This window comes from Gadus macrocephalus, chromosome 1 (genome assembly GCF_031168955.1).
Source record: "Gadus macrocephalus chromosome 1, ASM3116895v1".
NCBI lineage: Eukaryota > Metazoa > Chordata > Actinopteri > Gadiformes > Gadidae > Gadus > Gadus macrocephalus.
The window spans coordinates 8,019,019-8,040,709 of NC_082382.1; the positions used below are offsets into that span (position 1 = coordinate 8,019,019).

The 21,691-nt window shown below is 45.3% G+C and overlaps 2 protein-coding genes across 8 annotated transcripts in view; both read left to right on the top strand.

Annotated features, from left to right (window-relative positions):
• The first annotated feature begins 387 nt into the window (after window positions 1–387).
• On the top strand, window positions 388–20,830 carry esyt1a (extended synaptotagmin-like protein 1a). Its single transcript, XM_060064732.1, has 31 exons — window positions 388–1,101; window positions 2,138–2,179; window positions 4,784–4,918; window positions 5,129–5,202; window positions 5,445–5,517; window positions 5,607–5,696; window positions 7,299–7,354; window positions 7,771–7,891; window positions 8,270–8,446; window positions 10,105–10,187; window positions 10,332–10,380; window positions 10,653–10,742; window positions 10,982–11,077; window positions 11,619–11,690; window positions 11,797–11,883; window positions 12,534–12,683; window positions 13,910–14,092; window positions 14,806–14,982; window positions 15,074–15,156; window positions 15,464–15,512; window positions 15,603–15,692; window positions 15,926–16,021; window positions 16,287–16,358; window positions 16,449–16,535; window positions 16,979–17,125; window positions 17,471–17,595; window positions 17,860–17,955; window positions 18,269–18,400; window positions 18,741–18,846; window positions 19,609–19,658; window positions 19,754–20,830. Exons 1-31 carry the CDS (start codon window positions 733–735, stop codon window positions 19,779–19,781), a joined length of 3,285 nt encoding a protein of 1,094 aa, XP_059920715.1. The 5' UTR covers window positions 388–732; the 3' UTR covers window positions 19,782–20,830.
• Window positions 20,831–21,158: 328 nt separating this feature from the next.
• Window positions 21,159–21,691, top strand: part of fmnl3 (formin-like 3) — a 36,337-nt gene continuing 35,804 nt past the window's right edge. For all 7 annotated transcript variants that reach the window (XR_009528020.1, XR_009528021.1, XR_009528022.1 and 4 more), the window contains exon 1: window positions 21,159–21,689. Coding sequence is in view for 4 of the 7 variants with exons in the window: in XM_060064744.1 (XP_059920727.1) it covers window positions 21,576–21,689 (114 nt within the window). In the remaining 3 variants the exon portion in view is untranslated. The remainder of the gene's footprint in view (window positions 21,690–21,691) is intronic.

A 21,691-nucleotide genomic window follows, 5' to 3' on the forward strand; every position in this document is an offset into this window, starting at 1 on the left:
CGGTGTGCTTATAAATATCTAAGGTGCCATAGTAACGGGTAGCCTGTTTCCTTGCGATATGCATATTATTGCCTTGCAATAATATGTTTTTAACCCAAGTTGAACATCTTCTCCTGGTGTCGCATGGACGCTCTGCAGACCACACGACCCACTGCAGTGCAGGCGCACTGAAATACTTATATCCTCATGCCCAACGATAAGCCTGTTGTTGGGGAATGCTCGGCCAACCGCTCACTATTTAAAAAAAAAATATATATATTTCCTAAACCTTTGATATATAATGTAATGATGTTATTATTTAGAATGCTTTGGGTTTACAGAGCTGTATGCAACCCCATAAGACGTCACCACAGTACGCCCCGCCCTTGTAACCATTCTCGGATCAAGTTAATTCTAGGGTTTAGTTTTCTATGGAATTTAATGTAAGGAAGGCTTCTGACTGAGCACGCCTTCCACGGGTACTGTTACAGCTGGCTCCACTGCAGCTCGTGTGTGTGTGTGTGTGTGTGAGACAGAAAACATTGGCCCCGTGGCGATGTGTGGAAGCGCATTGCAATGAAACCACCGTGAGACTACTAACCGTGTTACTACCAGGTGTCTTCTGTTGTCATTTTATTCGGTGGTTTTCACAATGATGCTGTGAACCGTGTCGAAAACACTGCAGGTCGTGAATCTTGCAACCACACCGACAGAGAAGTAAGGACTGTTTTCTTCGAGTAGGAAGCGTTTGCGATGCCGTCTGCAGATGCAGGACAGGCGGTGACAGGCGAGGGGGCTGCGGACTCGGCCTACCCCGAAGACATGCCTCGTCCCGGGCCACCTGGGAAAGACCCGCAGCCTCCACGACCACCTGGGGAGCGCGCGGTGAATGTTCTGTGGTCTTTTGGGAAATGCCTCGCCACCCTTCTGCCAGTGTACCTGGCTGGATACTTTGGATTCAGCATCCTGCTGGTGCTGTTCGGTCTGCTGGTCTACATGGGATGGAAGCACAGTCGGCTGGAGAAAGTGATGAGGCTGAAGTCTGCCATGTACCTCTTGGAGAACGAGAGGCAGTTTACAATGGGAAACGTGATGAGAACTAAACGTGATTTACCTCCATGGGTAAGAAATAACAATACTTATAGGCTACTTATAATATAATATATAGTAATAATATCGTGGTAGCCAGCCTTTCTGTCAGACCTAATATATAAGACAGGATACGTAAAATGCTTTGTATGAAAAAGTAATAATCTCATAGTATAATGCAGGATCTCAATTAAGGTATAAACCAATTTTCTTTGACACGTTCAACATAATCTTAACTTCATGATGAACATTGTGTATCACTCACTGTGTGTTATATATTATGCTTATTATTTATTGCAATTCAACATTATCTGAATACTGGATGTGTGAAGGGTTGCTGTATGCACATCTCAACAGGCACGTCCATAGAAAACTAACCAGCATGTAATTCCTTGTTAATCTATAGCCTCAAAACATTCATTTAATGGCCATGACCTTTATTTTTGAATTCCTCATGACTACTGAACACTCCCCCAACTCCCCCCATAAGAATTTTCATTTTGCAGCCTGGGGAGGAAAACAGTCAGCAGAACATTTAGGGTAGTAATCAGCTGACCAGGGTTCAGGTTGGCCGATCACACGTTAATCTCATGAATCCTTTCACAACTCTGGTGTGAGTTTCCCCTTCCTGTTTTGCTGTTGCAGAGCTTCTGTTGACCTTATCAGGTCCCAAAGAAAAACTTTGAATAATATCAACATCGTTCAGTGCTCTGAAGTAACAAAATGAAGACACACACACACACACACACACACACACACACACACACACACACACACACACACACAGACACAGACACAGGCACAGGCACAGGCACACGCACACACCTACATTACTCTTATGAGTTGACAGGGTGAGACTAACCAATGTTTGTTGAAATATAGAAGATATTTTTAAGTGGAAGGAGAAGTGATGTAGTAGAAATACAGATATAGTAGGTAGTACAAATATTAGCTCACAGTATAGTGTATTCTGTGTTATGTTCTCTTGCCGAATACTTATAAAACAGTTTCACACATGCCTGACAAAGTTTGACTTTGCATGGCTAATGTTATATACCTTTCTATACAGGTCAACTTCCCGGACGTGGAAAAGGTGGAATGGCTGAACAAGGTACAACTGTTTGCATGTGTGTGTTTGGGATACAAACTCAGACTACTATTAGCCTTAAGTGTTACAGCAAAGACAAGCACTCAGTATTTAAATATCAAAATCTCTTGTCCAAATATTGGGACTTGCAGGGCAAGTGTTATCACTGTGTGACACCTCGACTGGGCGAAGCTCACCATGTGGTTCAAAATGTTCCCTGGCAGTCACTTCATCAGATCAGGTTATGGTCTGATGTTATTAAGAGAGAGTGGGCGGGTGGGCGGACCGTATTAAACTGGAGACCCATGTCCTTCGCCAGTACAGTACACTTGTCTACACTCAGACTAGAAGCACGGAGGTGAATACTAAGCAGGTCCCATTCTGTAGAGAAGATGTAATCATGTCCCTGATAGAAGAGCACATTATGAGAGGGTGATCTTCAGGAGTGCCCCCCCCCATCTCTCCCCCAGGCCCTGATGTGCATGTGATTTTGCTGAGCACTCTCTTACCTCATGACTAGCTGTTGTTAAAAGGCCTCCAGAACCAGCACTGATTTGTTCTGAAGAGGTGCGTGATGAATTGTGTTGAAACTCTCGCACAGAAACAAATCTGTTTATCCTCAGGTCTCAGCCAGACCCGCAAATTCATTTTCAGTTACAGTCTCTCGACGGCACATTAGAGCTCCTTATGGCATAAAAACAAATCCGCTCTGGTCTACCTAGGGACTTAAAGGTAGTAAAAAATCCTTCTCAAGCAAATGGTTTGTCATTAATCTGGAGACAGATCCGCTACCTTCATTGACAAAGCCACCGTCTAATTTAAACACTGATACCAATGTTACATTCACATGTCAAGTAATCACACTGTTTATTATTGTAGATTTCCAATTTGTAACCATGCAAACTCCCCTTATAGATGCTTAACCATTAAATTTGGGTTTAAACAACTCACCTGGAGCTGGTTAAGACAGGCAAACGACAATTTACAAATATCTTGGCAGTCGGCATACCCCTTTTAAGAAGAACAATTAAGTGCTAATCAGGAAAGCCTGGCTTTTAAATATTTCTGATGCTACCATTGCAAAGCTTCTTCTTTGTGTTGTTATTATTTCCATTAATTGTGTATTCATAACATGACTCATTGACATTGAAATGTATGATTACCTTTGTTTGTATTGTAGTGTTCCACCTCACACTCACCAATCAGAGCATTATAAGACACCTTCGAGGTATGATGCGTTACGTAACATCAGTCATAGTCTCGCTTTTGGGATGCCCTCACGTAAATTATGCAAGCCATTGGCTCAGGCTGAGCTGGTGAAAAAGGTACCAGCGCTGCATCCTGACCCTAAGCAGCCACTTTGAGCCAGAGATGAGGGTCAAAGCGATACGTAGACGAGAAGCCAGAGCTGACAGATGAAGCAACATGGAGCTGAGAAAAATCCCTTCCATTGCAGTTGCTTGTGCGCTCGCTTACAATGTGCAATGAGATTAGACATTAAAATGATGCAGAATAGGAATTGATCGGTCAAAGTTTCTGTTAGTCTGTTTAAAACAACTGCGCGAACAAGTGTTAACGGCATCTTATATAAATCTAGTTGACTGTATCTGAACTATTTATGAAGCTTCCAGTGATGGTAAGAGTGCACACATTCTTTGCCCAAGTAGAAGAACAGACACTTAAAAATGACTGAAAGGGTAAGGGTAAAAAGTACCCCTCTGACATCTATTGTGTTTCTGTTTCTGTCTTATCTTATGTTTTTTCAGCAAAGTTAACTAAAGTCATATTAATATAATTAGAAGACAGTTACAATGAAAACGTAACTTTTGTCAAATGTGCAAATCTGTTTCCGATGTTGGCAACAGAACTCAAAACATTATGATCAAAACAAGAACACACGTCTGGTCTGATTAAGCCTTCACCTCTATTTGCAGAAGTTCCCTTATCCATACAGCACTACGAAAATCTACGTCAAAGATATTACGCATTCGCCAGGAATCCTTCTTGGACGACCTCAACGTTTTTATCTTAAATCAGGCAATGGATGGGGAATGTCTTGTCACTGCTCTGAATCTGCTCCATCGGCAATGTCTGCTAGTCCACTTCCATCCATCCTCACTCGCTACTAGTTCTTCCATAGACGCCCTTTCTCCGCAGTAACATCTGCCTCTTGTCTTGTCATGCCATGCCATCTGTCATGCTTGATATGCACCGCTGGATACCCCAAGGGAAGGTATTTTCTATGTGTTATCGTCCGTCCATTTATGTTTAAATCTGTCTTGATGTTGGGAGGCGCGCAATAAGTAGAAAGTACAAATATGTGTGTTCAAATGTAGGAGTAAAAGTAAAAAGTTTGCACCTCTGGAGGCTTCTTAGAGCTGTCCTCTCTCTCTGAGGTATCCCAATGAGCACCCAGGCCAAACATCCACAACGTAGAACAGGGTGCAGTTCACCACGTGGATCCCACGGGATGATCCCAAACAATAGTGCTCACTTTGTTCCTGTTTCATGAAATAAAAGGGGAGTGTGTCGAATCAGCGAAGAATGAATTCATTAATTGAATTCACATTTGTCAAATTATATCGACTTCATAGCTGATACAAGCTCTCCTTGGGGCCTTTCCTGTAGATTCTGCAGCAGGCTTGGCCTTTCGTGGGCCAGTATCTGGAGAAGATGCTCTTGGAAACAGTGGCTCCTGCCATCCGTGCCTCTAGCGTTCATCTGCAGACTCTCAGCTTCACCAAGGTCAACCTGGGGGACAAGGTATACCATGTTACTGTTCAAAGACATATTCTAATCAACACTATTTCTTAGGGGGCGTGATGGAATGATTTCATTGTTTAAGTACGGCAAGGTTGGAGAGCTGGCATACATCCAGATGGTATCGTAAACAACATAGTTAGCACTTAGCATCCATCTCTGTCTGGGCTGTTGTTTTCAGCCTCATTAGCCGCTGACAGTTGTTTTTCTCAGGCGCTGAAGGTGGTGGGCGTAAAAGCCCACACAGAACATGACAAGCGGCAGGTGCTGTTGGACCTGTATGTGAGGTACTGGATCTGACCTCCTGGATTATATTCTGAAGATCAATAAGGGGTGTCTCTGGGGGGTGGTGGTTCACCGGGTAGAGCGCGTACCATTAAGGCTCAGTCCTTACCGCAATTTTAATAGCTAAGTTACAACCCACTACAACCCCACTATTTGCTAACGATTTGAGATGTATTTGTTATATTTGTAAAAACAATGCAAAATACCCTCATGGTTAAGAATGCCCCCCTTCCTTCCCTCGCAGCTACGCTGGCGATGTTGAAATCAACGTGGAGATCAAAAAGTACTTCTGCAAAGCGGGAGTCAAAGGGATCCAGGTAAAGGGGCGGAAAGCACTCGTGACATTATGAAAATGACTCGCGATCACGACTAAGCCGCTCACCCACCCTGTCAAACGCGCTTCCAGCTGCACGGGAAGCTTCGAGTCATCCTAGAGCCCCTGATCGGTGACGTCCCCCTGGTGGGAGCCATCACCATGTTCTTCATCCGCAAGCCGGTGAGTACCTTGCTGGGACACCTCCTTGTTGGAGGTTCTAGTTCTTCATGAGGTGTGTGACCATGGGACATGCAGGATGTCCAATACAGCCGTAGAGGTGAATTCAGAATCCATTGGAATTTAGATTATTTGGTTCCAGATACAAGGATGGAATAAACTGAATTAAAATGACACCCCTACTGGTCTGACCCCTAAACCAGTATATGATGATCCCTACTGGTCTGAACCCTAAACCAGTATATGATGATCCCTACTGGTCTGACCCCTAAACCAGTATATGATGACCCCTACTGGTCTGAACACTAAACCAGTATGACCCCTACTGGTCTGAACCCTAAACCAGTATATGATGACCCCTACTGGTCTGAACCCTAATACAGTATGTGATGTCCCCTACTGGTCTGAACCCTAAACCAGTATATGATGTCCCCTACTGGTCTGAACCCTAAACCAGTATATGATGACCCCTACTGGTCCGACCCCTAAACCAGTATATGATGACCCCTACTGGTCTGACCCCTAAACCAGTATATGATGACCCCTACTGGTCTGACCCCTAAACCAGTATATGATGACCCCTACTGGTCTGAACCCTAAACCAGTATATGAGGATGGTCTGAATGCTAATCTGGTTCATAGCAGATGACACCTACTGGTCTGAACCATTCCCAGTTCTGAGGTACTTGCGTAAACCAAAAAAATCATTAATGGGGTAGTGTGTGGGTGGCGTCCACTACTTTACCCCCCCCCCCCTCAGCGTCTAGTAACCAAGTGTCAAGTAGTGATGTTCCTTGGTTGAATAGCATTACATTTTTTGGTTTGAAAAACTATAGTTCATGGCTGACAACTTAGATAGAAATTATGATAGGAAATGCGTCCTCTATCTGTTTGTTCTGGGCTACTGTAGAAGCACGTTTATGCCATTAATTATAACTCACATTATAAGAAGAAGAAGAATAGAATAACGTTATTGTCATTGCACATGTTACAGAGCAACGAAATGACCAGTTACATTCCGTCCAAGAAACATAAAAGACAGTGTGGGGAGACAGGACGGAGAGACTGTCAGGCGCTCGTTAGATAAGAAGCATGCAGCCCTCGTTAGATAAGAAAATTAAAGAAAGCTAAACAAGAGGGTAAACGAGGGAAATAAAGTGAATACCCAAACTATGCTCCTCTAAGGGGGGGGGGGGGCACAGTGTAGGGATTAGCAAAAAAATTAGCACCTCAGCACATCAGCAACATATCAAAAACATCACAAACACATGTGGGAGGGGGGAGGGGTGTTGGGGAGGGGAGGTAACACAGCTCAGACTGATATTTGTAACCCTGTACAAATATACATGTTTGTGTGTTTTTGTGTCTATATATCTATACCACCTATAGTTTTGTGTGGTGGTTTGTGTTTTAGTGAAGCATATATTTCTAATTCTGCATTTTGTAACATAGGATTGGTTCACATGTGACATTGCTGCTGTCGTGCTGACAGAAAAACAAATCCTCACTTCTGCATATTTATAGTGAACAACATAATAAATGTGATATTCCAACAGCCTCTAAAATCGTTCATTATATGGTTTTAACTCTTATTGACCACTACAGAAATTGGACATCAACTGGACTGGGCTGACCAACCTTCTTGATATCCCGGGGTTAAAGTGAGTCAGCTTACCAAAGCCCAACACTAACCATAAAGCATACGTCTTTGTTCCCTGTCAAATAGTTTTGGTAGTCATCATGCATAAAGGACGATTCCATGCAAAAAAAGTAAAAGCATTGCCACAGGTGTTTTTGCTGATAAGTCAAACCCTCTTGGCGATACTTTTACTGATGGGTCCTCCTTCCCGCTCGGTCGTAGTCGTCCTGTAGACAGCGCTCTCTGACATGCTCCCAGAGCATCAGGATGTCATGTCCTCCATGCATGTTTATTAGACTCAGTAGTAAACCAGCTCCTTCTTGTTTGTCTTTTTATCCCTCATCCTGTGTGTTTGTGTGTGTGTGTGTGTGTGTGTGTGTGTGTGTGTGCGCGTGCGTGTACGTGTGCGTGTGACGCCAACCTTGCATTCATTTGCAGTGCCATGTCGGACACTATGATAATGGATGCAATAGCTTCCCACCTGGTGCTCCCCAATCGCCTCACTATCCCCCTGGTGGCTGACCTGCACGTCGCACAGCTCCGCTCTCCCCTCCCAAGGGTAACCATCCCCATGATTACGGAGTGCCTCACACTGAGCCAACCTGATCCCTCACACTGACAACCTGATCAAACATTCTTAACCGCAGCAAACACTAACTTGGGCAAATTAGTTTTTTGTTTGCTAATGAATTAAGAAGTATTTGTTAGGTGTGTTTACATATGTGTGTGTGTGTGTGTGTGTGTGTGTGTGTGTGTGTGTGTGTGTGTGTGTGTGTGTGTGTGTGTGTGTGTGTGTGTGTGTGTGTGTGTGTGTGTGTGTGTGTGTGTGTGTGTGTGTGTGTGTGTGTGTGTGTGCATGTGTGTGTGTGTGTGGGGGGGGGGTTTGCATGTGTGTGTGTGTGTGTGTGTGTGTGTGTGTGTGTGTGCGTGTGCTCAGGGGGTGGTGCGCATCCACCTGCTGGAGGCTGAAGACCTGACCTCCAAGGACACGGTGATCAAGGGCTTCATCGACGGGAAGTCTGACCCGTACGCCGTGCTGCGCGTGGGCACCCAGACCTTCACCTCCCGCCACGTCGACAGCAACCTCAACCCCCAGTGGAGGGAGATGTATGAGGTGAGAGAGAGGGTCCGTCTGTCTGTCTGTGCGTGCCTGCATGGGTGAGGACAGAGACCCATGGGGAGGAGGCCCTTAGTGTCTGGGGTCCTGGTCTCTGGAACAACCTGCCGGAGGGGCTGAGGACATCCCTATCTGTGAGCCCCCTTAAAAGAAACCTTAAAACATACCTATTTAATTCAGCTTTCTTTTAATCCCTTTTATATATTTTATTTTTATTTATTTTCATTGTATTGTTAAGCACCTTGCATTGCAATTTTGTACGAAAGGCGCTATATCAATACATTTTGATTTGATTTGATGCATGAGTGTGTCTGTGTGTGTGTGTGTGTGTGTCTGTGTGTGTGTGTGTTGGTGCATGCCGGCATGTGTGTGTGTGTGTGTGTGTGTGTGTGTGTGTGTGTGTGTGTGTGTGTGTGTGTGTGTGTGTGTGTGTGTGTGTGTGTGTTTGTAGACTGGTCCTTTAAGAGCTGGAGGTTCTGGACTTGAGGGGTTTTCTGTATCTTCTGCTTGGTGGAAGATAAGTTTGCAAGTTAACTTAAAAACCAAAAGTACACAGGAAGCTGAGTACTCAGGAAATGAAGCCTTTATCTTGCGGTCGCATCGTTTCTCTTGGGTCCCGATACTCAAAATATGTGTCACATGTGTTTGAGAGTGCTAGAGCTTTATAAAATCATTTCTTGTGACTCTATATGGCATCGTGGATGCTGCCCTACCAGGGTAAACCGCAGTATTAACAACAGTTAACAGTGAAACTAAGATGATGTTTTGATCATCAAAATAATATTATTAACCTTTACTTACCCAGGCAAACAAATTAAGAACAAAATTTTACTTTCAAGTGCAGCCTGAATGGTTGCACTTGAAATATAAAAAAAACAACTGCGGTAAGCCGCAGTATTAACGACAGTTAAAGGTGAAACTAAGCTGATGTTTTGATCATCAAAACAATATTATTAACCTTTATTTACCCAGGCAAGCAAATTAAGAACAACATTTTACTTTCAAGTGCAGCCTGAATGGTTGCACTTGAAATATTAAACAAAACAACTAACAATATTTTGCCTATTATGTCGCCCAAAATGCAGATTATGCCCCATGCTTTTGCACTTCTATGAATGGCTGTGTAGGCACTACGAAGGCTGTACAGCAGCCATCGTAAACTTACTAGTAGCAGTTACATTTTTTTCCAACATTATGAAACAACTACATTCTATGTGTCTTAAACGATTTTATTTAGATGTTGATATGATTTTCAAAAGTTCTGAATCTAAGAACAAGAGCCAAGATAGCATATTAAGCTCCTATCTTCATCGTTATTATCATCTTGTACAAACAAACTAAACTCTATCACTTCATATGGGACATTACCAAGGCAGTCTGCAGTATTTGCATGTGGGAATTGCTGAAATACTGCAGCCTCCTTTGGTTTTTAGTCAGATTTTGTAGTTACTGCAATTTGTACACCTTTCTATTGCCAAAACAGAGCTTGAACCAAGATGATTTGTCACAACATAAAACATTTTCCATAAGTTTGTTTTGAGTCACCGCTTAATTTGCGGGTGGCCTTTGTAATGTTGTATCGTTAGTATAGCATCTCAATAACACAGTGGTTGTGTTACTGTGTGTGTGTATGTGTGTCTGTGTGTGTGTCTCAGGTGATTGTCCATGAAGTGCCAGGTCAGGAGTTGGAGGTAGAATTGTTTGACAAAGACCCCGACCAGGATGACTTCCTGGGGAGGTACTTCCTCCATTCTCTCATTACCTTCTGCTTGGATGTGCTTGTGTGTGGGTGATCAGTGAGTATTGCAGTGATTCTGGTCCTGCCTATCTAACAGTTCCTCCTACTTTCTTCTTCTGCTTTTGCCTCACCTCTCTCTCGTAGGGTAAAGGTGGATCTGGATATTGTAAAGAAGGCCAGAGTTGTGGATGATGTGAGTGTTAATATTCATGTGGAATTCTTCTATTTGATTCCGAATATTTTTACTTATTTCCCGCACAAAGATCCATCCTCTGCTCTGGGGAGTTAGTGGTATTAATGGCTGTGAAAAGCGGTTACAATATCAGCAGTAATCCTGTGGGCACATGGGCTTCCTCGTGATCCACTCCTCTGCCAATCCAACCAGTTAAATGAGCCAGCTCACGTCTGCAGTCCACAGCACACAATTGTGTTTAATGCCCGCCTCCTCTTTGTCTCTGCTGACAGTGGTTCAGTTTGAAGGACGTTCCTTCCGGAAGTGTTCACCTCCGACTGGAGTGGCTGTCTCTGCTGCCCTCTGCTGCACGGCTCAGTGAGGTGGGTCTGCTGTAGCACACTGTACTAATGATACCTAATGTAATGCATGTACTGTACTAATGATTCCTAATGTAATGTATGTACTGTACTAATGATTCCTAATGTAATGTAAGTACTGTACTAATGATACCTAATGTAATGCATCATGTAATGCAATCAAGCTTGTGCCTGTTTTGCATGAAAAGTGCTCTTTGAGTAAGTTTGATTTGATTTCCTCCTATTTGATTACCCTTTACCAGGTGATCGAGAGGAACTATAACCTAACCAGTAAGACCTCCGACCCCCCCTCTGCTGCCATCCTCGCCGTCTACCTGGACCAAGCTCACGCCCTCCCGGTGAGAAAAGGCTGTGTTCAAGAGTGTAATGTGATAGAGGCAGGCTAGTCTATTGTACTGGTTACAATCTAGAGTGTGGGTTATGTTATAGAGGCAGGCTAGTCTATTGTAGTGGTTAAAGTCAAGAGTGTATGGGTAATGTTATAGAGGAAGGCTAGATATTGCACTGGTTAAAGTTTGTAGTGTATGGGTAATATTACAGAGGCAGGCTAGTCTATATTAGTGGTTAACATTTTGAGTGTATGGGTGATGTCATAGAGGCAGGCTAGTATATTGTACTGGTTAAAGCCTGTGTATGGGTTATGTTATACTGCAGGATAGTGCGCTCTAGGGGTAAGTTGACTAAGTTGACGTACTAGTGGTAGGTTGACCTACCACTAGAGCTGGGTTGACTCCAGACCTCAGGCCTCCTTGTACATGGTGCCTCTCTCCGAACCTGCTCATTGATATTATGGCTTTGAAAATGACTCTGTTGCATTGCAGAGGAGTCTGCTCAACGAGCGCGTACCTTAGTTAACTCTGTGTATCGGATGTGTCGCAGTTGAAGAAAGGCAACAAGGACCCCAGCCCAATGGTTCAGATCTCCATTCAGGACACGACAAAGGAGAGCAGAGTAAGGATTCCTATCCGTACGTCACGTCACGTACTGTACAGGACGTGTGGCTGAGCTTCCTCCCAGACACGCGTCCGACACCCCCCCCTTGTCTCTCGCACCTCAGACTTGCTACGGGACCAGTGATCCTGTATGGGAGGACGCCTTTACCTTCTTCATTCCAGATCCACGCAAACAGGACATTGACATTCAAGTAAGTCATTACCATACCATGTGTCATGTAAATATCACAGTTAACATAGGTAGGGTATCCAAATATGTAACCCTTTGATTAAATTGGCCCCGTTGGTCAGATGATTAAATAACTCTAATGGCTGCTCTAGGTAGGAGCAGCTTCTCTCTACCCCCCCCCCCCCCCCCCCCCCCCCCCCCTCTATGATTAGCCTTCCATTGAGTAATGCTGCATTCACACACTCGATAGGTGATGAAAGTTTCTCCCCCCGGGTAAGAGTTGCCCTGATTTGTCAGAAATCTGAATTCAATTCAATTTTATTTGTATAGCCCTTAATCACTGGTACAGTCTCAAAGGCTGCACGCCTGCAGGACAGATATGTATGACTCCCCTCTGACCCTAGCACCTCAGAGGGCAAGTCATAACTTGTCTCGTACAGAGGCAGGCGCAGTCCACCTGTAACACATTCTGACAGCGCATTTCACTCTCCTATAGCTTCTCCGTTATTTTAACTCTGACTCAAATAGTAGCTCTTAAATCTTACATACAGCACATTTAATAACCAAAAGTTTATTTATATATATATAACTACTATCTCAACCCTATCTTGGTTTGTCCACCACTGCTCTGGTGACGTCTGGCGCTCCTCCCTGTGTGCCCGTTGTGTTCAGGTGAAGGACGACGACCGCGCTCTGTCGCTGGGCAGCCTGACCATCCCCCTGGCCCGCCTCCTGGAAAGCCCCGGCCTGGTCCTGGACCAGTGGTTCAGCCTGGAGAACTCGGGCTCCGCCAGCCGCATATACATCAAGACCATCCTGAGAGTGCGTGTTGCACATACACATACACACACGCACACGCACACACACAAACAAACATGTGGAAACCCGGCTCTGCGAGTGGACTGCCTCCCCCAATGAACACAAGTCAGCGAAGCCGTGATGGCAATAACTGCTGGAAACTGCTTGTTTGCGTTGAGACTTGACTTCCTTAATAGTGAGACGTCAGAATATGTACACTGGGCGGGGCTGAAGTGCAGAGCACGCGCCTCCCGGCTACCCGCAACGTTTACAACTTCTCGGGCTGTGAATTTGCCGACCAATCACAGCAAACTGGGCTGCTCTGGAAGGGGGGGCTTAATGCGACATAATACAAATCAGACAGAATTTTAAAAAACACTGAAATGTTTTTTTTTTGCAGAAATGAATAGTGTGAGAATAATAAGGGGCAGTTTTAACACGGAGGCCAAAAGCGTGATATGGGATCTTTAAAACAACTCCCACGAGTCCCGTGTCTGCTCGAGTTCTCCCCCCCTCTGTCGCAGGTGTTTCCCCTGCGCTGAGTGGCGCTCAGGGGGGCCGGCTGGGCCGCCGACACACACACACACACGCACGCACACACACACACACACACGCACACACACACACACACACACACACACACACACACACACACACACACACACACACACACACACACACACACACACACACACACACACACACACACACACACACACACACAGTCCTGCACCATTGTCTCTGCACGACACAATGTCATTGAATAGGGAGGCATTTCCTACTGCAGAACTGGATTCAAAGACATTGTTTTTTGCCAACCGCTTGTATTCTGTTTTCACACACAAACACACACTGCCTCAAGGTCTGTGTTTCCTCGACAAATCAATCCAGGGCTGCGGAGACGACGCTGTATAGCTGTTTAAAATGGATGAAGGACACCTGTAGTATCCAACATCCTTTGCGCCACCATGCAGTGAGGGCCGCATGGGGCCGCATGGGGCTCAAGTGGTAGAGTGGGTTGGCTGGTAAACAGAAGGCTGCTAGTTAGACCCCAGCACCTCCTAGCGGAGTGTCGAGGTGTCCCTGAGCAAGGCGCCTCACCCTGACTGCTCCCGACAGGCTGGCTGTCGCCTTGTATGGCTGACACCGCCGTCGGCGGGTGCATGTGTGCATGGATGGGTGAATGTGTTTACCATTGACCATTTCTGGAAATCAGTCCCGAACGGTTTCCCGTGCCTGGTGTGCTCCAGGTGTTGTGGCTGAACGAGGAGGCTGGCGCCACTACCCCCTCCTCCCCTCTCTCCACCCCGGGCTCAGGGCCCACTCCTGGGGGGCCGTCCACGGAGCTGGGCCCCCCGGGCCCCGGGAGCTCCTCCAAACCTCAGTCGGCGTGGCCCCAGAACACAGCGCCGGACCCCGAGTTCGCAACAGAGGTACTGGAGCACGCGACGGAAGACGCACACGCACACATGCACACGCACACAGACAGACGGACATGCACGCAAACACAGACATGCAAACACACAGACATGCACACACACACAGACATGCACACACACACAGACATGCACACACACACAGACAGACAGACAGACAGACATGCACGCACACACAGACATGCACACACACTCACAGACATGCACGCACACACACACACACACAGACATGCACGCACACGCACATACACACTCACACAGACATGCACTCACACAGACATGCACACACACAGAAATGCATGCACATGCACATACATACTCACACAGACATGCACGCACACGCACCTACAGACATGCACACACATACACACATGCACGCACACGCACATACACATATGCATGCACGCATCCATACTCATATTTTTGTGAAATATAAATATTATTAATTAATCAGGATTAATTATGAATGACTTTCCTCACTGACAATCTTTGCTTAAAGAATTCACATGTTCCACTTGAATTATTAACACAATCTCTCCTGCATTAGACATAACGGTGACACAGAGGAGTCTATAGCATTAAGAATAGCAACAACTCCGATGAGCATGCTGATTAACAGCTGTAAACAAATCCCCCTAACCTAAATGAAGTATATCTCCCCCCAAACAAGAGCATCAGACCCACGTCCCGCTCACCCCCTGTGTTCCCAGGGCGTGCTGCGCATCCACCTGGCCGAGGCCCAGAACCTGATCGCCAAGGACAACTTCATGGGCGGCATGGTGAAGGGGAAGAGTGACCCGTACGTCAAGATGAAGGTGGCGGGCATCACCTACCGGAGCCACACCATCAAGGAGAACCTCAACCCCGTCTGGAACGAGCTCTACGAGGTGTCCACACCGCCAGCCAGCCAGCCACATGCTAACACGCTCATGTGGGGTCACCTTTGACTTCAACTGTTTTTTTTGCTTTGTTTCCAAGGTGATTCTGACCCAACTGCCCGGGCAGGAGATCCAGTTTGAGCTGTTTGATAAGGACATCGACCAAGACGACTTCCTGGGGAGGTGAGTGATGTCATGATATAACGTAAAATCATGCCAATCGTACCCGCCAAAATGGCTCCGGACGTTTGAAATTTAAAAAAAATGGAATTCCTTGAGATTAGCAATGGTTGAAAACACTTGGGATTAAGGTAGTAGGCCTACACAAGAAAAGAAAACATCTAACATAAATCCAGTCGTTTTTATATTTTTTTTTTACACCGAAATAGGACATATTCTACCTTTAAACGATGTGGTGGAGATGTTTTAGGAACAAGGCTAAACGATGAGCATGGGTCCTGTGTTCATAACACAAGTGCTGTCTTCACAGGTTCAAGCTCAGCCTCCGTGATATCATCAGTGCACAGTTCATCGACACCGTGCGTGAGAGCTAAATTGGACTATAGTTCAACTATATTCTTGATTAACTGTATAGCTTCGTCATATGATCTATATTGTTGTAATTACAGTGGTACACTCTGAACGACGTCAAGTCAGGCAGAGTCCACCTGCTGCTGGAATGGCTGCCCCGAGTCTCTGAGCTCAGCCGGCTGGAACAGGTCTCGGCCCTCCCTCTGTCTTTATTTCGTTATTCTGTTAGTTTTCCTTTCTCTTTTTCTTGGTTGTTCTTTTTTGTCTATTTGTTCTTCCATTCTCTCTCTCTCTCTCTCTCTCTCTCTCTCTCTCTCTCTCTCTCTCTCTCTCACTCTCACTCTCACTCTCACTCTCTCGCTCTCTTTCTTTTTTATCTCTTTTTTTTCCTCTCTCGCTCATGGTCCATGTGTTCCTCCAGATTCTGCAGCACCAGTCCCAGCAGTCGTACCAGAACAAGGTGGTGCCGTCTGTGGCCGCACTGTTTGTGTATCTGGAGCGCGCCCACGGGCTGCCGGTGAGCTCACCCTTACCATTCCCTCGAGTTATTCTTTTGTTGCCTGTGCTTCTTCTTCCTCTGGCGTACGTCCTTAGACCGTCAGCTCTGTTGAGGCGAGCCAGTCCAGCGTCCTATGATCGAGTTCAATTAGACCCCATTTGGGGGCGGGGGTTTGGGGCAACTAGTTAAACTGTGTTCCACAGTTTATAGTGGGTCTCCGCACTCCGCACAGCAGGGTTGTCTAGGTCATTTTGGTTGAACAATTTTTGATATATGATTGCAGTTAAAGAAGAGTGGCAAGGAACCCAAAGTGGGAGCAGAGATTCTTCTTAAAGGTGTTTCGCACCGAACTAAGGTGAGATATGTTGTGGATCGCCGGATCTTGTGAAATATATAGTCCCTGCACATTTCTTGAATTCTTTTCTTTTCGATTCCTTGCCGCCAGATTTGTGAGCGCTCCACATCCCCACGGTGGGACGAAGCCTGTCACTTCCTGGTCCGGGACCCCAGAGAGGAGACCCTCATGGTCAAGGTCAGAGAGAATGATGTTTGGAAATTATTCAGGTTCATGGAATGATTCATATGTCCCAACTAAGAAATGTGTGGTCACATAGTCTGTGTTAAAAGTATTTGACCACCATGTGTGCGTTTTTGTGTGTGTGTGTGTGTGTGTGTGTGTGTGTGTGTGTGTGTGTGTGTGTGTGTGTGTGTGTGTGCGTGTGCGTGTGTGTGTGTGCGTGTGCGTTTTTCTGTGCGTGCGTGTGTTTGTGGTGTATGTGCGTGTGTGTGCGTGTGCGTTTGTCTGCGTGCGTGTGTTTGTGGTGTATGTGCGTATGCGTGTGTGTGCGTGTCCGTTTGTCTGTGCGTGTGTGTGTTTGTGGTGTATGTGCGTATGCGTGTGTGTGCGTGTGCGTTTGTCTGTGCGTGCGTGCGTGTGTTTGTGGTGTGTGTGTGTGTGTGTGTGCGTGTGTGTAGCTCTCCCACAGCTGGGGCATGGCTCTTGGTTCGGTGGCGATCGCTCTGAAAGACGTGCTGGCTCAGCCAGACCTGGTGCTGGACCGCTGGCTCACCCTGGAGGGGGCCCTGCCTGAGAGCCAGATATTGCTGAGGGCCACACTCAAGGTGCCGTCCAGCCCCCGACACACTGCGTCCACATACCAGCCGCCCCTGAGGAGCTGAGACCCAACCTCCTGTTGTTTCACAGTTAAATCAACCTGGAATCATGTTGGCACAGGGTTTTATTTGACTTGATTCATATTTATAGTCTTTATAGTCTTCTTTTACGTGCTTCACCATCTTAATACTTACTAATACACAGTTCTCACAGGGCCAAAAATCATCGCACAAAAAAATCGAATGCAAATGAATGCTATTTAATACTGGCCGAGGATGCCATGTTGCAGATAACATGTCGGCTTCCGGAGTTTCCGTGCTCGTTAATGACGGGTGGGCTGCGTTGTCCCCCAGCTTCTGGACACTCAGCTGGCGGTGTGCCACCCCCCTGATGATGGCACCGGGGAGGAGGGCGAGCCCATCATTCCAAAGTGGGACCCTGCCCACCTGGACCTCCGTCACCGCGGGGGGTTCACGGGGTGAGTCCCAGCCGGCGGAGCAGCACCCTAGGGTGCTCTCATGTTGCACAATCTGGCTTCACCGTGAAGAAAGATCCTTTTTTACATATGGTTCTATCAATCTATCCATCCGCCCGTTGTGTAACGGTACACATATAACGCGCAAGATCAACCATTAGCTTGAGATCTCTGCATTACTTTTAGTTTATTGGTGTCATCCTTATTAATATTATGACTGACATAATACACATCAACACTCCCCTCCTCTCTCTGCCTCGTCTCTAGAATAACTGAGCCCGGAGCTGTGGCGGGCCAGGTGAAGCTCACCATCGCTTATTCATCAGAGGAGAACCGGCTGTACATCACTGTCCACTCCTGCAGGTACACATACTGTACAAAGGTGTACTGGGTTGTGTGGCATCACCTTCCATCATCCTAGCTATCTTTGTTGTAGACGGGGAATGGGTTAACCTAGCGATTGTTAGTATTTTGCACTTGGTTCTATGAACATTCTTACTGTACAGACAGACAGAAATGTATTGTTGTTCCTCCTTCTTCTGAAAAATGTACTCATTGTGAGTCGCTTTGGATAAAAGCATCTGCTAAATGCCCTAAATGTAAATGTAAAATTCCTAGACAGTATCTGATGTGAGAGGGCTCCTATGCCATGTGTCACGGGTCCTGTATCCCGCAGAGCCTTGGCGGCCTGTTCTAAGGACGGTGCCGACCCCTACGTCAGCCTGCTGCTGCTGCCCGACAAGAAGGGCGCCAGCAAGAGGAAGACGGCCACCAAGAAGAGGGACCTGAACCCGGAGTTCAACGAGAGGTGGGCTGGGAGGGGGGGAAGTCTGGGGAAGGTAGGGGCGGCAGTAGCTCGGGCGGGAGAGCAGGTTGACTGGTAACCGGAAGGTTGCTAGTTCGATCCCCGCCTCCTCCTATGTGTGAGCGTCGAGGTGTCCCTGAGCGAGACCCCTGACCCTGACTGCTCCTGACGAGCTGGCTGTCGCCCTGCGTGGTTGACCCCGCCGTCGGTGTGTGAATGAATGGTTGGAAGTGGCTTTGGATAAAAGTGTCTGCGAAGTCCCCTGAATGTAAATGTAAATGGCACATTGTCCTAGTGATGCTTGTATTTCATTTATTTCTTGGGGGGGGGGGTTTTGTTGCAGGTTTGACTTTGACTTCTCTTTGGAGGAGTCCACGCAGAGGAGACTGGACCTGTCCGTCAAGAACAATGTGTCGTTCATGAGTCGAGAGAGGGAGCTCATCGGGAAGGTAACCTGTAGTTGTATAAACTATGCGGTTTACTTGATAGTACACACCACTATAGTTTTAACGTGGTCAGAAGAGTCAAGATATTGTCTAAGACTTTGGAAGCTTAAATTACCGTGTATGTATTAATCTCTTTCTTATCGTGTTCAGCAGTTCTAGAGAGATAAATCCCCATTCTTATAACTTATAACTCATGTTTGAGTTTTCTGTGTTGGTCTGGTCTAATGTTAAGGGATGGTTACACACAAATTACTTCCCTCAAAACAGTGACACTATCTTCTTCAACCTAGCAAATTAATGATATGTTGATTTGTAAGGCCAAGTGGGATTGAGACAGTTTGGTATGTCTGAAGTCTCGGCCAGTGTTTATATCTTTGTTTGTTTGTTGTCATGACTGCTAACGCTGGGCCATAAAGAACTATATCAAAGTGTATTTTTCAGTATTGCCTATTGCATGTTTGTCTCTCTCATGACTTATAATAATAATAATAATAATAATAAGTGGTATTTACAAAGTGAAATTCAAGCTTTAAGCTTAAACACTTTGTGCTTTCCAAATAAAAAACGGTATATAAAGAAATAGCAGCCCTTAAAAAAACAAACTTAAAAACACTTTAAACACTTACACTTTAAAACCATACAGGGTTGTTTCATGTCATAGGGGTGACAGAGATATGACTGGGAGACGTGAGGCTGACCTGGCATGTGAAGGAGTGTGTAAAGGAGTGTGTGAAGGTGTGTTAAGACCCTGTTCTCTGTCCTTAGTTTCTCCTGGACCTGGACCAGGTGGATCTGAAGACCGGAGTCACACAATGGTAACTACCCACACGTCAGACATCTTGTCTCACTTCAATACTTCTACATAGAAAACCAAAGGTCTTAACTATGCCTCCTATGATTATTTTTTCAGGTATGATTTGATTGCAGAGAGCAACTAGAAGAATTTACACTTTTCATCCTAAATCCTATATCACTGTGATCGCTGCTTCTGTACCGTGTGCTTATGTGGTCACTATTTTATTCTGCTTACGTGCTGATAGATCATTGGTGTTGAAATGTGATAACCACTCATTTCTCACAGTAGCACAAATAGCCCAGTGTTCACCACCAGCTAGTAGCTTATTTTCTGTCAAGTGTCCATTCATTCAGGAGATTGTGGACATAGATAGATATACACATCCAAAAAGATAGTTCATCACTGATGTGCAACCACGTTGCAGAACCTACAGATAGTTGGAGCACTCAGAAGTCCTCTTGGAGTCGTATTGTCAAAGGGCTCCTGCTGTGAGAGTCTGCTTTATATTTATGTGCTGTCTTTATATTTATGTATTTTGAAGTGTTATTTTTTTAACAATGTCCGGTCAAAATGGTAACGAATTTAACTGAAAGTATTATTTTCTACCTGAAACCATTCCTTATTTTAATTTTGTTTGCATTATTGTGTTTATATGATTGCCTTACTGATTACAGAAGTGTGCACAAATGAAAAAGTTTTATATGTTTTAAATGAATCTAAATGAATTTATATTTTAACAGACCTAGTCCCCTTGTATTCGACACCTGAATAGCAAGATAAGATCCTATGTCTAAACCACTGTGCTTTTCGATTGTATGAAGACAAAACTGTTTTAATTATAACAACAACAACATCAGCATCATATTGTATACTCAACCAACAGCTTCTTTGTTAACCTAGATGTGTGATGTGCCAAATCGAGTGGGCCAATCCTGTACTGTAGTTGTTGTCAGTGAGCTGCTTGCCAAATGTTCCATGCCAATCGGTTTCCTATGGCTATTTCTTAAAGAGATGTAAACACATGCTGTAGCTGTTCCATCGGTCAATTCATTGCAAAGGCTTGACAACTTAAAATGAAGTGCAGCGTGGGCTAGTCAAAAATAAATACTGCTTTGCTTCGACCTTCTTCCTACACTTTGTTGTATCTGTTATTCTCTCAAGTTAACAAATAAAGTTTGCACTCTGAGAATACATCTTTGCAATGTTTTTGTGTGTGAAATAGGCAGCGCTTGTTTCATGAGCATTACTATACCACCATGTCTTGGTCTTCTTTATGTATTAAATACTGTTGGCTTGCCACCAGGTTGCGATAAAGTGCTGACAAAAAACCCTGCAAACGCATCCAGCTGTGCATCAGCTCCCTTCAGACAGATGTGAGCGTAACGTGTGGGAGGCACAACCGTTAGATTGATAGGCATAGAGATTAACCAATGAGGAAATTTATTTCTAAAATAGGGGTGGGGCAAGTGGATAGCCCTCCCTCTGATTGGAGGACTATCCGCAGCCTAATCGGCATCACGCAGCAATAATGAATGGAAACGCACTGTAGCCAAGGAAGTTTCGCTGCGTTCAAGTCACTGTTAAGGTTTAGACCCTGAGCCTATACTTATAAAAAAAACAACCGAATTTCTGTGTGAAGAATGGACTGGCCAGGCAAAACCGAGACTATTCTTTGGAATCGTAAACAATTATATTGCGAGTGTTACTTTTTTTGATAGTGCGTTTCGGGGGACATATTGGACAGTCTATGATAGGCTACTGTAGCCTGATGTGATTGTGTTACATCTATATGAAAGTAATGCGCTGTCAGCTTTTTTCCTTGTTTTCCCACACATGGAGGTAATGCGTTGTTGAACAATATTATTTCCTTTGGAATACCTTGAAAGAGTTGTAGGATTTTTTTTCAACCAGTTGGAGGAACTCGACCAGTTGAGAAATGGGGAATATTGAGAGTGTGGATGGGCACTCGGAGATGAAGCCTCACATCATGCCCCTGAAGGTCCCTATGCCCGATTCCACAGAGTTGGAGGAGAAGTTTGCTATTGTTTTGGT

Coding starts and splice junctions, on each gene's coding strand:
- esyt1a (XM_060064732.1), top strand. CDS start 733: ATGCCGTCTGCAGATGCAGGACAGGCGGTGACAGGCGAGGGGGCTGCG. Junction 10,743..10,981: donor CTGCTGCACGGCTCAGTGAG/GTGGGTCTGCTG, acceptor ACCCTTTACCAG/GTGATCGAGAGGAACTATAA. Junction 18,401..18,740: donor AACCCGGAGTTCAACGAGAG/GTGGGCTGGGAG, acceptor GTTTTGTTGCAG/GTTTGACTTTGACTTCTCTT.